This window comes from Anastrepha obliqua, chromosome 1 (assembly GCF_027943255.1).
Source record: "Anastrepha obliqua isolate idAnaObli1 chromosome 1, idAnaObli1_1.0, whole genome shotgun sequence".
NCBI lineage: Eukaryota > Metazoa > Arthropoda > Insecta > Diptera > Tephritidae > Anastrepha > Anastrepha obliqua.
The window spans coordinates 140,025,146-140,040,343 of record NC_072892.1 but is presented as its reverse complement, the minus strand read 5'-3'; the positions used below and the strand labels follow the sequence as shown (position 1 = coordinate 140,040,343).

The window sequence follows — 15,198 nt, the reverse complement described above, 5'->3', positions numbered from 1 at the left end:
GGGCTCATGCCATGCAGTCTTTTCGGAAATTTTGGGCATAAGGCTTGTGGCAGCAAAATACATTCCAAAATTCCCGAATTTTTACCAAAAACAACGCATCGCTCAGGAAATGGTGAATGACGTTAACGATGATCCAAATTTACTTAAAAGAATCATAACTGGTGACGACAATACGAAAAAAACGCGCAGAATTGTGGAAAAAAATGCATGACTTTCGCGTCATGATAATGCGCCCGCCCACTCATGTTCGCTTGTGAGAGATTATTTGGCCAAGAACAACACCTTTATATACCACTGTATTCACCAGAATTGGCCTCCTACAACTTTTTCCTATTTCCAAGATTGAAAAGACCCGTGAAAGGATGGCGTTTACATAATTGGCGCGTACACCCTTTTTGGGTGTTCTGCCGAGCTCCTCCTTCTATTTGTGGTGTGCGTCTTGATGTTGTTCCACAAATTAACGGCAGATAATTTTTATGAGGAGCTTTTCCATGGCAGAAATACACGCGGAGAGTTTGCCGCTTCCTGCCGAGGGACGACTGCTATTAGAAACAACTTTTTCTTAATTTTTTTCTTTCACCGAGACTCGAACCTACGTTCTCTCTGAATTCCAAATGGTATTCACGCATGAACACATTCGGCTACGGCCCCCGCCTGGGGCCGCCGATGATTGAGAAGCTAAAAACCTGAGCATTGATTCGAGGATAGGAAAAAACGCTGGCACAAGTGATAAAATAGAAATTGATAAATAAATAAATATTTTTTGAGAAAAATGAAAAATCACCTTACTTTTCGAATACACCACGTACTTGACCCGTACATCTTTGTCTTGTTATTTTTCCGCAACTGGAGGGACATACAGGTTTATGTCAGCCTCCGAACAGCTGTTGTTCATGAGAAGCTTTTTATGGCAGAAAAACAGTCGGTAGTTTGCAATTGCCTGAAGAGGTTCAATCGCTATTAAGAAAAAGCTACCTATCCCTTAGAGTTTCATGGCTACAGTGGGTTTTGAGTACGGCCATAGCGAAAGGTAAACCCATTCTGTCAGAACGACCACTGCAATATACCAGAAAAAAAGAATGAGGGGCTTATCTGGAGATACCGAATTAGTAAAATATCGAAGCACCTTTTTATTTTTTTTTATGTAGGTGTCACTCAATATATCCCATGAGCGGGCTCTTATGTTGTTTGCAGCTTACACAGGGATGCCTAAGACAAATAACCGAGCCAGTTAATCGGCCATAGGAGCCAAAAAAGTGTTTCGCTCTTTGTCATTCATCACCATCACCAACTACTCCCATTGTAAAACTTTTCTCATTGTCGTGTTTTTGTTTTTAGGAGCTACAGCCACTTGCTTGTAGTTGTGGTGGCCCACTGTATTCTGTTGCATATCTTCACGGGCAGACAGGCTGTTTAAGCATCAACACTACGAATAACTGTAATCAGTCGCCATAGTCGTGTGGCAATTTTTCAGCACCTGAGCCTACCACCGCCTACAGGCGTTAGAGCTTAAAATCAGTCAAGCTTATAGGCAACCACACGCATGCACACGCACACACACACACCAGTTAGCAAACATTCACTACTTCACACTACAAAATTTCTGCAAAAATTGTTTTTGGTTTGGTTTCCTCTACTTGCTTTGTTCGGCTTTGCCACAACACAATCCCCCCACTGTGGCTAGCCAATTTATGTTCTTCACTACTCTGTTGGAAATTTAATTTATTTTTACTCAACTGTCTCTGCTCAGTCTGCTTGTTTTTGCGCCAAGTTTAGCAATATCTGGTCGCACTTGCCTATTACCCAATCTATTGTCAATTATTCGTGCTGCTTTGCGCCTCTGCTTTGCGTCTGTTGTGTTGTTGTGCTGCTGCTTGTAGCTCACATTGCTTTCTAGTTGACAGCTACCAAGTGTAATCGTTTTTGAAATAAAGTGAAAACTTAAAACATAAAACGAGCTTATCGGCTGCCTGCACGGAGGTTGCAGCAGTTCAACTTAACAATATTTGGTAATTTACATTGCAAGTAAAACATTTTATAGGAGCATTACATTTTTGCTGAGTGAAAGGGTTGGAGGAACTATTGACAGGAATGTTATTAATTTAGTTGTATAGAAATTTTGCATTTTTTAATTAATTCCACAGAAAATGGAATTCATTTTGATTGTTTGTAATCTGATTGTCAAAGAGATTACAGGTTCGATCCTTGAGGGATTTGTTAAAACTCAGAGTGAACTATTCCAGTCAAATTAGTATTTGTTTTGAACGAAAGCAACTTTTTATGTCACTTTAACTAAATGCGCACTAAATTAAAGCTCTTGTTAGGTGGGCGGCTAGTCATTGGGGGGCAATACTTATTAATTTACAAACTTCTCAGTTCGCTTCAATGATTGCCCGCATCAAAAATGCAAATTCACTCTCGCATAAATACATGCATGTCTGCTCACTTGAGCATAATATGCATACATCCATACATGCATACATTCACGCATACATACACACATAATTCAAATTTTCACATATAAAGGGGGATCAGATTGAAGGTACTTTCTTTAAGAGAGTTTTTTCAGCAGATAAATCGTACAATTCGTCGCGCGCTCAGACCAACTTATGGTGCACATAACCGTCCTACCGAAATATTCGGCAAACCATCGGCAAAATTGAGAACAATTTTACATTGTTGGAATGACGGTTGGTTCTACACAAAAATAATAAAGATTGCCCTATCAATTTGAATTTTCGTTGTTTTATTTCAATTTACAATCCGATACCCTTTATAATTAAACCTTTTTTTTAATCATTTAAAATGGCGGATATACACTCAATTCTTCAAGCGGCGGGCATTGTAGCATCGTTTACTAATGTCATAATTTCTCTATGAATTAAACAAAAATGGGGGGAAAGAAATTCTCGGAATAAAATGCTTAAAAAAAAATTAAATTTAAGGCGAATTTTCCTACTATTTTTGCTGCGAAAAAATTGTTTTTTTCAAAAAATTTTCGAAATTGTAAATTCACATAAAAAGTAATATCATAAAAACGATGTGTGCAAAATTTCAGGAGATCGGTCAATAACTTTTTGAGTTATCGTGTACGCCAATTCGACTATAGTTTTGAGAAAAACGCGTCTAAAGTTTGAATACAACGTAACTATACCTCTCCCAGTGCTCGAACGCAAAGATTCGAGTCGTCACGCTTGGTGAGCTATAATAAAGGGTGGTTAAATTTCAAGGGCCGATGTTGAATGTGAACCACACCTAAACGTCAACGACACCGTTGGACTTATTTCTTTGGGGTTATTTGAAAGAAAAGGTGTACGTCGATAAGCTAACAACAATTCAAGAGCTAAAGGATGAGATAATTCGGCACATTAACGGCATAGAACCTCTATTATGCCTCAGCGTCATCGAAAATTTGGACATCGATGGTGGTGTGCCGCCGAGGCCGCGGCGGTCATTTGGCCGATATTTTGTTCCATACGTAATTAAGCCATACCAGTATTATCATAATAAAGAGAAATGACAATAATTTCCTAAAAAATTTTATTTTATTCAAAATCAAAACCGGCCCTTGAAACTTAACCACCCGTTATAAGAGATACTTAAATTTACGTTCTAAAAATTGTTTGTCATATTCTTAAAGGATTATATTAACATTTTATGAAAAAAAAAATAAAAAATTTTTCGAAATTTTACAGGTACCTGTCTCCTTAAGAGGTCCGGGTTGTCTAGAGCTCGACAATTTGGAATATTTTCAGAAAGAGTTTTAGAATAAAATTAGGTAGAGAGCGGTACGAGCTTTTGTTTTTTTTTTTTCATTTTTTCTTACATTTTTTTACAATACAAAAATGAAAAAAAAAAAATTTAAATTTAAATAATTTTAAAAATGACGCTGAAAATGACTCTCCGCAGAAATTGGACCTGGAAGGTGTTCTCCATTCTAAAAATCGGGTTTTTTTCAATTTTTTAATAAAAAAAAAAATACGAAATAATAGAAATAAGAATATGATTCTAGGGCGGACGATAGCCATTGATGTTGTGACCAACATATTAAAATTTCAGACGATTCGGTTGAACAGTTTTTTTTTGTTTTTGTAATAACACCAGGCCGTCGTTTCGAGATAAATGAGTTTAATGTTTTGGGTACAGGAGCGCGCGGACCTCTCTCTATCTAGTTAATGGGCTGTAGAAGCTATAATATTGCGAATTTACACATGAAAATTTCACAGTATATTCTTAAGATATTATACTTTCGAAGTATCAAAAAAAAACAAAAAGTCGATTTTTTGAAATTCCCATTGCCCCATAAACTCCAACGCACTTACGCCAGTGTAGAATCCATCTCTCGAAACATTTCGGGAACTCTATTTTCGGTAAACCTCCCAAAGCCGTCTTCGATTTATCGAATAGCTCCTTCGGTTTTTACTAGACTGTTCAATAAGTTTTGCGGTTCGCTAAGAAAAACAAACAAAATTTTATGGTTTGAACACACACTTTTTTATTCAGTATAGCCTTCCTGAACATCAATGCATTTGTTCCAACGAGCTTCGAATTTATGAAATCCAATCCTGCAGTGAGAATCTGGAAGGGCTGCAAAATACGCTTCCACAGCTGTTCTGAGCTAACCTCATCATTTGAGGAAAAACGTTTTTCACGCATGAATTTATTAAAAGTCTGGAAAAAGGTGGAAGTCACTAGGGGCCAAATCTGGTGAATGCGGTAGATGCTCCAACTATTGAAAATCAAATTCATGGAATTTAGCCATTGTCAAAATGCTCTTGTGACACGTGAACAACTTTTTTTCTTTTACAAACTGGCGTTTTTTTTCATGAATATTTTTCTTCAGCTGATCTAAAAAGTTAGAATAATATTCAGAATTTATTGTTTTACTTGAACTCATTTCGCATCCCAAAAACTGATGCTAACACCTTCTTGGCCGATAGCTGGACACGAACTCGTTTTGGAGCCGAAGAGCCAAGTTTGATTTAGGGTCATGGTGATAGACCCAAGCCTCATCCATAGTTATGAATCGATGCAAAAAATCCACTTGAACCTTTCGAAAATGCTCTAAATGCTCATTCGAAAGTGTTTTTGTTCCATTGTTAGCGAATACGGCAGCCATTGTGCACACAGCTTTCTGAAACCCAATACTTCAATAAAAATATAGCCTACATTGCCCAATGAGATGCCTCGGACTTCTACTAAATCGCTTTCAGTAACTTGATGATTTTCCTATTCGATATCTTGTATTTTTTCTACGATTTCTGATGTTTTTACTGTTTTTGGTCGTCCTTGACGTGGATCGTCTTCAAGGCTTGTACGACCTCCTATCCTTCTACTGTACTAATTGACGGCGAAAAGTCCCTATACACTTTCAATATTCGTTCTTAAATTTCCTTTGCTTTTAAATTTTCTAAAAATAATAGTTCAATCACTGCACGATACTTGATTTTTTCCATTGTAGAAAATACTGGCACACGTTGATACTAAATGGCTTGTAAGCAAAGAATGAATTGTCAGATTGAAATGAAACTTCAAGATAACAAAAAATTTAGACTAGTGGCAACGCTCTCTTTTACCGAATAGCAAACCTTATTGATCAGCTTTGTATAAACCGTTCCTCGTAGTGGGTTTTTGATTCAATCAAACAGAAAAAAAAAAACAAAAAATAATTCTTGATCAAAAATTCAAAAATTCATGACGCCACTCTACGACGGAGTGATATTGTGGGTCAAATTTCACGTGTTGTTATCCCACAAATACGTTCTTTTTTGGCGAATTGCTTCACGTAAATGATGAGACGTCTCATGACACCCAAGTAACAGTCCTTACTGACTTTCTGATCCTCGCTTTCTTTTTTGAACGAAAACGACTTGTTTTTTATTCTTGGTTTATTCAGAGTTCTCCACCCACTCGCCTGAAGTCTTGATTGCGTGTCGTACTCGTAAACCCAAGTCTCGTCTTCAGTAATGATGTGTTCGGATTTAGCCTTGGAAATCATGTCTTTGGCGATATGGACCTGGTCCCTTTTTTACATGAAATTCAGGTCCATTGGGACCAATTTTGCAGCAACTGGACGCAAACCAAAATCATTAATTACAGTGTCCTGAATCGACCCATAAGCAGTGTTCAAGTCCGTTGTCAGCTTTTTGATGGTTACTTTGCGGTTATTATTCAACTTTTCTTTCACTTTTTTTATATTTTTATGAGTTTTCGTTGTCGACTTAGGTGCTCTTCTGGAGCATTCGTGTCTCTCGCGAACGGTTGTTTTCTTTAGGGAATCCTTACCGAAATAGTTTCCCAACTTTTCAAATGTTTTCGTACCATTGAATCCATTTTTAATGTAAAATTTAATACAAACTCGTTGTTGCAGTTTGAAATCTTTTCTTAAAACTGTAGAAAAACGAAAACACGCGCAGTGGTAGATTTACTCTAGACGGCGTAACTTTTACAAATGTGAAGCAGTGGCGTTGAAATGTTGATAGGAATGTTAACCACAGATGTGGCAACCTAAGAACACGAACAGAACTCAAATCAGTTGACATAGAGCGTCTATTCTATTCTATTTGTTCAAGGCGCTATAATGTCAAATCCAGCCATCACCACTTTGAGCATAAATATTTTGCGAACTCAAAACAATTAATTTTAAATTCCGTCAATTAATATCTGAATTTTGTTTACAAAAAAATTTAATTAACTCAATATTGATGGGTGCAGAGTCAAAGAAGGCAGTGCCAGGTATAAACGCTTAATTGCCTAAATTAAAACATGCCCATTCAATTTCCACAAAGCATTAAACCTAAGCGCTTTCAATTAAATATACAGATACATACACATACATGCGCATAAATGTATATATCTACATAGCACAAATATTTGTTTATACTCCTCTCCATTGAGAGGTGGTTGTATTTGTTTAATTAATTTGAAATTAATATTTAATATTCTTACCGAACCAATTTCATCTCCACTCATACTTTTGCTATCCTAATTAGCTTTTGCCTAACTCCATACTTTTATTTTATAATTTTTTTGTTTTTGTTTTTATCTTTTCACAGACTGCTGAATCCGAAAATCATACGAGCCTGTGCGGTGGTGCTCACCGATTGGGATCAAATAACGACAAAATCTCTGAAGGCAGCTGTGACCATTTTGCATCGCATCGCTGTTGGCTGCTCTTGTCCGGCTATGCTGTATCAGGTGAGTGCGACTGCACAGTGTGCCGTTTTTGTTTCGCCAATATTTTGGTTTAGATGACATTTTAGTGAGTTGGCATTTAACAGGGGTAGAAAAGAATTGATAACCATTTACTACAAAGCATCCAATGCCTCATTAACGTGTTTACATTATAAAAGTATTGTAAAGCGTTTTTCAGTAAGAGCGCTTCAACTTTTTTTTTGAATAAAACACAAACGGTTTGACTTTTTTAACTAATTTTTTTTTTTTATTATCGAGTTTGAACATATACATTTAAGTATGAAATTCGATTTCTTTTGCATGACCACCGCGTGCACGTTTTACGAAGTCCAATCGTTGAACCCAATTTTCGACCACTCTTTTGCATAAATCGGCCGAAATTCCAGCAATTTCGCGTTCAATATTGGCTCTGAGCTCACAAATCGTCGCCGGCTTATTACTGTAGACCAATGACTTCACATGACCCCAAAGAAAATAGTCTAGAGGCGTCAAATCACACGAGCGCGGCGGCCATTCGACCGGTCCATTTCTAGAAATAACCGAGAAAAGCCTTTGGGATTTAATGTGTTTCAAGATATCTTCTTCCCGGCATAAATTCACAGTGTCAATAATGTTCCAAGAATTTATTCTGGTATATATGTATCGGGTTACCCATATTCCGGAACCCTGTATCTTTTGACAGATTCCAATCGACGAGGCTTGTCCGCAGGCAACAATCTTTGCGTCAATTGAATCTTATACGGGAATAAATGCAAATCAGTGCGGATAATTCGTTGTAAAGTGGTCCGAGCAATGTCCAACTGCTGAGAACGGCGATTTTGGGATGTCCTTGGCGACGTCTCAACACTGGCCCGTACAAGAGCAATATTCTCATCTGATCGCCTTGGTCGGTTTTGATTTGGCCTCTTTGGATTAGAAAGAGCATCACCAGTCGAAAACCTTTCGTACAAACGTTTAATGGTGTTCTTAGAAGGCGCACTTTTCACATTAGTTAATTTTTTATACGAACGTTGAGTGTTCACAATTGACTTCTTTTGTTGAATGTAAATTGTAACAATTTGGGAGCGTTCGCGTGGCGTGTACTGTTCCATGGTAGAAATCTGCTTAGACTGACGCTTCCAACGCGGTATGTCATTAAGCGATCTGACGTCTCTGTCCAAAGATACAGGCTTGCTAGATGGGTCCGCCGAATATGGGCAAAAAATGCGTATATGGGCAAGTTAAAAATGTTGGTCTGAATTTTATTAAGGGGGGACCGAGTCCGGTTTCCACCTTTCCGTACATTCTTATAGTATATCGGCATTAAAAGCTATATGCATTTTAGGTGTACGATGTTTTCAGCAGTTTCAGTTCAATGTGAAAAGGAATGAGAACAATTTTTGTGGAATATTTTATCCTCCTGCTCCTCAATAGATGGGCATTTTTGCGGAAAAGGCCAAAAATATTTATAACAGAGGAATGTAGCTGGTTAAAATAGAATACTCAAATATATGCCTCATAATTTTACTAATAGTCGAAATTCGGCAATCGTGTTATCACAAATCTTGCCCATATCGATTGGATATCTCGGGGCTGCGGTTAGACGGCGTTAGACTTTTTTTGTGGTATGCCTATGCCCTTAAGGCGAATGTCGAAAAAGCCATTCGGGAGATACAGCCAGAAACCCTCACCAAGGTGTTGGAAAACTCGGTTAAAAGGAAGCCAGCCGAGACATCCACAAGCATAAAATCCCTGCATAATGGGAATGTTGCTTAATTTTTTTACATCCGACCTGCAAAAATAACACCGGTTATTTAATATTAAATTTTATATACGCTTGGTTTTTCTTTTTAAACCATGAGTCCGCGTATTTCGATAGAAAAACGTGAGTTGGTTTTGGAGCATTTCCTAAAAGGCATGTCGCGCCGTAAAATTACCGAAATCGTACATTTAAGTTGGTGAACAGCTCACGTCATTATTGAATGCCTTATGCATGAAAATCATGGTGTAAATAAGGGACTGCTGGCTCCAAATAAAACTACCGGAAAGTGTGCCAGTGGTTAGTGCGCCAAGTGAAGAAAACTCCAACCACAAGCGTTCCAAAGTTAACTGAAATGACCAAAAATGATTTAGGTAAAACTCTTGGAAAAATGCTGAGGGAAGCAAATTTGAATAAAAGAATAGGCCGTAATAAACCTTTCATAAGTACAAGGAATAGAAGTAAGAGTTTGCTGTTTGCGCGTGACCATCTAAATAGAACCCAAGCACTTTGGCGGACCGTAATTTTTGAAGACAAGGTAACAATACACTTATTTCGGCCAGACGGCAGACCTTTTATGTAGCGCGGGGCCAATACGGAGCTCAAACCCCAAAATTTGCGAGTTACTATAAAACAAAGCGGTGGCAATGCCATCAAATGGATTCGGAATGTTGACCTTTGTCGAAGAGGAAGCAAGGAACAAATATCAGGTCAGTCCATAAGTTCGTGCTTATTTTACCCATAATTTCACTTTTGTACGATTTTTGCATACAAACAATTATTCGCGGAATATAACGGAACTATTTATATTTCCTTTGATATATTGTGCTTTCAACAAGTGATTGCGGATAGAAGTGTTGTTAAAAAATAAAATGGAATCCTCGAACGCGTAGAAGAGGCATATTTTGTATTTTTTTATAAAAGTGGTAAAAATGCAACAACTGCTGCTGCAGAAATAAACACTGTTTACGGAGAGGATACCGTGAGTGTAAGGACTGCGCAAAAGTGGTTTTCAAAATATCGAAGTGGTAACTGCGACGTGGAGGATGCCCCGCGCGCTGGTCGTCCTGAAGTCTTTAACTCCGACGCCTTGCTCGAACTCATGGAAGCTGAGCCAAATTTGACAGTCGATATGATTCTTCAGAGGTTAAATTCATCGCATGGAACAGTTCACAGGCGGCTGGTTCAGTTGGGAAAGGTATCAAAGCTGCAAAAATGGTTCCGCATTGACTTTCCGTCGCCAACCTTCAGCATAGAGTGAATGTGTGTTCTCAGCTGCTGCAACGGCTTGAAAATGAAAGTGTTTTGAACCGTATCGTTACTGGTGATGAAAAATGGGTCCTTTACAAAAATCCAGAACCTACCCTTAGAGATGGCCTTCACCCCAAGAAGATTCTCCTGTCTATTTGGTGGGATATGGCCGGTATCGTTTCTTATGAACTTCTGGAAATAAACCCGACGGTAACTGCTGATTATTATTCCCATCAGCTATCAAGCCTGAATGAGGCATTTAACAAAAATCGACCGTCTTTAGTGAATAGACGCAAAGTTTTGTTTCACCACGACAACGCAAGAGCTCATACCGCAAGGCAAACATTAGGCAAGCTGAACGAGCTCGGATGGGAGCTAATGCCGCATCCACCATACTCTCCGGATATTGCACCTTCTGATTATCACCTTTTCCGTGGACTTCAAGCCCATATGAGTAACAAGAACTACTCCTCAAAAGAAGCTATAAAAAGGGATATCGAAGCGTATTTTGGCTCCAAGGATAAACAATTTTTTGAGCAGGGAATTAAAAATTTGCCTAAACGTTGGGAAGACATTGTAAATAATGAAGAAAAAAATATATTATTGATTAATAAATACTTTAACATCTTTTTAATTAATTTTAAAACCACCTTTAAAAAACGCACGAACTTATGGACTGACCTGATATTTAAAAATGCTGTAAAAAAATTTGGTTCCAAGCGCAGGAAAATTATAAAATGAAGATGACCATCAACAATCTTTTACGCTTTGACAAAAGCTCAGGATGGTTCAATTTGGAGAGGGAAATGTAGCCCAACCTCCGGGGCTCACAACGGACCCATCTCGTCGTCTAAGTGGCATCGTTGTCTCTATGTACGATGCGGCTGCCAAACCTAACGTAACCTAACCTAACCTAATCTAACCTAATCTAACCTAACCTAATTTAACCTATGTCCTTCGCTTTCATCAAGATAACTACCTTAAGCACAAATCTCAAATAATACAAACATGGTTATATATAAATGAAACTCCCTGCACTCCTCCTCGAAAATTTGTGGTCGGTTTTGGAGAGAATTATAAAAAATATGACATCCATAACAAACAAAATACACAAAAAATTGGTTGACTCCATGCCACGCAGACTGCAAGCTATAATTGATAATGGAGGGTACCCGACAAATTACTAACCTTATAAATTAGAATAAAAAAAAATTAGAAATAAAAAACTGCGTCATTGATGCTGCGGCACTTTGTAAAAAAAATCAGATCTGTATCAAATAAGGTGTGAGTGAGTGGATGTCTCCTGTGACTAGGACGAAGATAATCAAATACTTTCTGAGTATTATTTTAATTCATACAGTTGAAAATAAGATGTTCTGCATTTAAATCAGCAATTGGTTTGGTACTTAAAACTGTTCACACAAGGTTATTAATGACCATTATTTTGAATAGTTCGAATTAATTAGAATAGTCCGATATTTAGCGTACGCAGCCGAATTGTTGTTTACACCAGTCACTATTATGCAATATTTCAATATACGAAGCCTACAACTCGCGTATTGCCGCTGATGGGCAATGCTGATTTGCTCAGCTCAGCTGCATTGTTACGTAATCTGCTAGTTTGTACATACCCACATACATACATATGCTTAGAGTATCATGAAATGCTCTTTCTACATATTCCCAAAAAAAATTGTTGTTTTTTCTTTGTTTTTGCATTTGCTTCACCTGCAGTTGATTACGTGTGCGATTATTTGAAATTAAAATGTAAGCCTTTGGATTTTAGTAAACCAGTTTGCTGTTTACTTTTCGCCCAAACTGCGAGTAGTTAAATTGAAATTTTGCATACTTTTTGGGGCATGTTAACGCGAAATTAAGCCTTCAAAAACGTATACGGTATGCTATGCTTAATTGCCCGGGGCGCTTTGTTGCGCATTTCAAATAATTTCGACTTCTTTTTTGTTAATGGAAAAAAATGCAAGTTTTTTATTGAATATTTCAGTTTAATGGCGTTGTTGCAGATTTTTGCATACTCAGCTTAAATTTTAATGATCCTAACTTTAACAATTTATTTTGAGTGCATGGAAAAATACTAGGAATTCTGGTTAGACGGTTTATTTATTTACATTTATTTACTAATATTTATTTTAAGACGTTTAATTTTTTATTAAGACATATTTTAGTAAGAAAATGGTATGCCAAAGTCAATCAGTTTATTTTCTTAGTAGTCAGATTTCTCATAAAGTGTAAGTGGAAGAAAAAAAAAATAGTAAAAGTAATTTTTTATGTTAACTGATAAGTTGAAGAGGCATCGCCTCTGGCGTTCGCCATTCACTGTGACATCGGCCCCAGAAGAAACATGGGGCGATGATTCCTCCAGCCCATAGGCCGCACCAAACGGTAGTTTTCAATGGATGTAGTGGCTGTTCTTGAATGGCTTCGGGTTGCTCTTCCATCCAAATATGGCAATTCTGCTTATTGAAGTAGCCAAGAAGCAAGGAACGGGCCTTATAGCTCATCAAAATTCGGGTCCAAAAATGCGAACTTTCGGCGAGTTTTCCAAGAGCTTAACGACTGAAATTATGACACTTTGGAAGATTGGCCGGTTTTAGATTTTGAACTGTCTGTAGTTTATACGCTTTCAAAGCACGGTCTTTGTGTAAAATCGCCCAAGTAGTGCCTTAAGATAGGCCAAGCTGTTGAGATCGCTTACCGGGTCTTCGGCAAAACTCTTATTTACAGCCGCAATATTATCTTCTCTTCGGGTTGTACGTGCTCTAATCGGTCGAGTATCATCCAATAATCTAAAATTATTCTATCTTTTGCTGATGGTTCGCCGAATAATTTGTTCGGTAGGACGGATATGTACGAGGTGCGTTCAAAAAGTATCGCGAATTGTGAATTTCCGCAGGTTACGTATATTCAAATTTCGATTTTTTTTGGGCGATATGTGGGTACTCATGTCTCTCACTCAAGCCGACAAGTTCGGCCATTTTGAAAGTTCAGTTAATTGTTGACAGCTGCTTTGCTTGCACGTATTTCGGCTCGTCTTCGATTTTTACCTATTCAAAATGATGGATCAAGAACCTGTATCAAATTTTGTGTGAAAAACGAAATTAAGTGCGCGGATGCTTTCCGAATGTTTACTGTGTCATACTAAGAAGCTACTTTGGACCAAAGCAACGTTTATTGATAGTATAAAATGTTCTCAGAAGGCCAAAATGATGTGAACAACGAAAAGCGTCGCCGAAAGCCGGACGCCGGACGCCCGAGCACTTCAACAACAGATGAAAAAATTGATGAAGTGAAGAAAATGGTATTGGCCAATCGTCGAATCACAGTTAGAGAAGTTGCTGAGGACCGACCTGGACATTTCGATTGGCTCGTGCCATTCGATTTTTTTCAATGATTTGGGCATGAGACGGATCGCCGCAAAATTCGTACCAAAACTGCTCAATTTCGACCAAAAGCAGCATCGCATAAACATTGCTAATGAGATGTTGGACTCTATCCGCGACGACACAAATTTGCTCCAGAGGGTCATAACTGGTGACGAATCGTGGGTTTATGGTTATGACGTGGAAATCAAAGCTCAATCATCTCAATGGAAGCTGCCGCACGAACCAAGACCGGAAAGAGCGACAAGTTCGGTATAATGAAAAAGTTTTGCCTACCGTTTTCTTCGATTGCAGGGGCGTTATGCATCATGAGTTCTTCTTGTAAAACGGTCAATAAGAAATATTACCTGCAAGTTATGCGCAATTTGCGCGAGGCAATCCGCCAGAAATGCCCGGATTTGTGGAAGAACAAAAATTGGCTCTTGCATCACGATAACGCCCCTGCTCACACATCGTTGCTTGCGTGCGACTTTTTTGACCAAAAACAACACACTAATGATGCCACAGTCGCCGTATTCCGCAGACCTGGCCCCCTGTGACCCCCCTGACCCCGAAACTGAAGACGCCCAGGAAAGGACGACGCTACGCTACGATTGACGAGATAAAGACGGCATCGAAGGAGGAGCTGAACAAGATAAAAAAAATATTTTTTGAAGCGCTTCGAAGATTGAAAAAAACGTTGGTGCAAGTGCATAATATCTCATGGGGATTACTTGAAGGGGACAAAATAGATATTAATGAATAAATAAATAATTTTCGAAAAAACACAAAATTTGCGATACTTTTTGAACACACCTCGTACACGATAAGTTGGCCTGAGCGCGCGATGATCACTTTTTGCAGAGTGTCGATTTTCGTAATACATAAGTAAGTTTTTCCATTATGAAATGTCCATGAGTACTGGGAAAAATTATGTATTTAGTTTGGCAGTAGTTGCTCGAGATGTTTGGTATTGGGAAAAGTACCTCCAATCTGATCACCTGTTATTTAGTTAATGAGGTTGGTGTAAGCCTTTCGTAGTGTTTCATAATTGCCTTTCGTTGGGAAGCAATCCAGTCTGTAGACTTTTGGAGTCATCGGTTTGTTGGTAACATAACTTTGCCAGGCGGTTTGGTGTACTTGAAAATCAAACTAATAGTCGCCGTCTTGCTGGACTCCTTCCGAAAATAAGAAAGAAAGAATCCGGCTTAAGAGGAGTCAGAAGGACAATCCATATGTTCCATACTAAGTGAATATGCCAACTCATACAGTATTGTCCATTAATTTGTTTCTAGCCAAGAAGTTTAAGAAGACTTTGATAAATATTGCACCGTGCGATGTACGAATATGTGATTTTGTATATTAAAAAAATCCTTAACTGCAAACTTCTAAATTTTTTTAATTTAATTTTTTTATTGGTTATAATTACAACATCTGCCCTATTTAGTCGGTTGATGCAATTAGGCATAATCTACTGTACACAGTTGTCCAATGGTGACAACACTGGAAACGCATGCAAGGCAGTGAATGAATACTCGTGACTGAGCTGAGAACTTTGCAGACTAGAAACTTCGAGTTTAATTGTGTATTTGAATTAAATTTGGAACCAGAGCCTCCAGCAGAGCGCGAGTCCACATT

At 38.1% G+C, this 15,198-nt stretch overlaps 1 protein-coding gene across 1 annotated transcript in view; it reads left to right on the top strand.

Annotated features, from left to right (window-relative positions):
* The window catches only part of LOC129237507 (protein timeless homolog), a 61,553-nt gene that overhangs the window by 24,922 nt on the left and 21,433 nt on the right, over positions 1-15,198 (top strand). Inside the window, exon 4 of the mRNA XM_054872305.1 lies at positions 7,056-7,197. Coding sequence (XP_054728280.1) covers positions 7,056-7,197 — 142 coding nt within the window. The remainder of the gene's footprint in view (positions 1-7,055; positions 7,198-15,198) is intronic.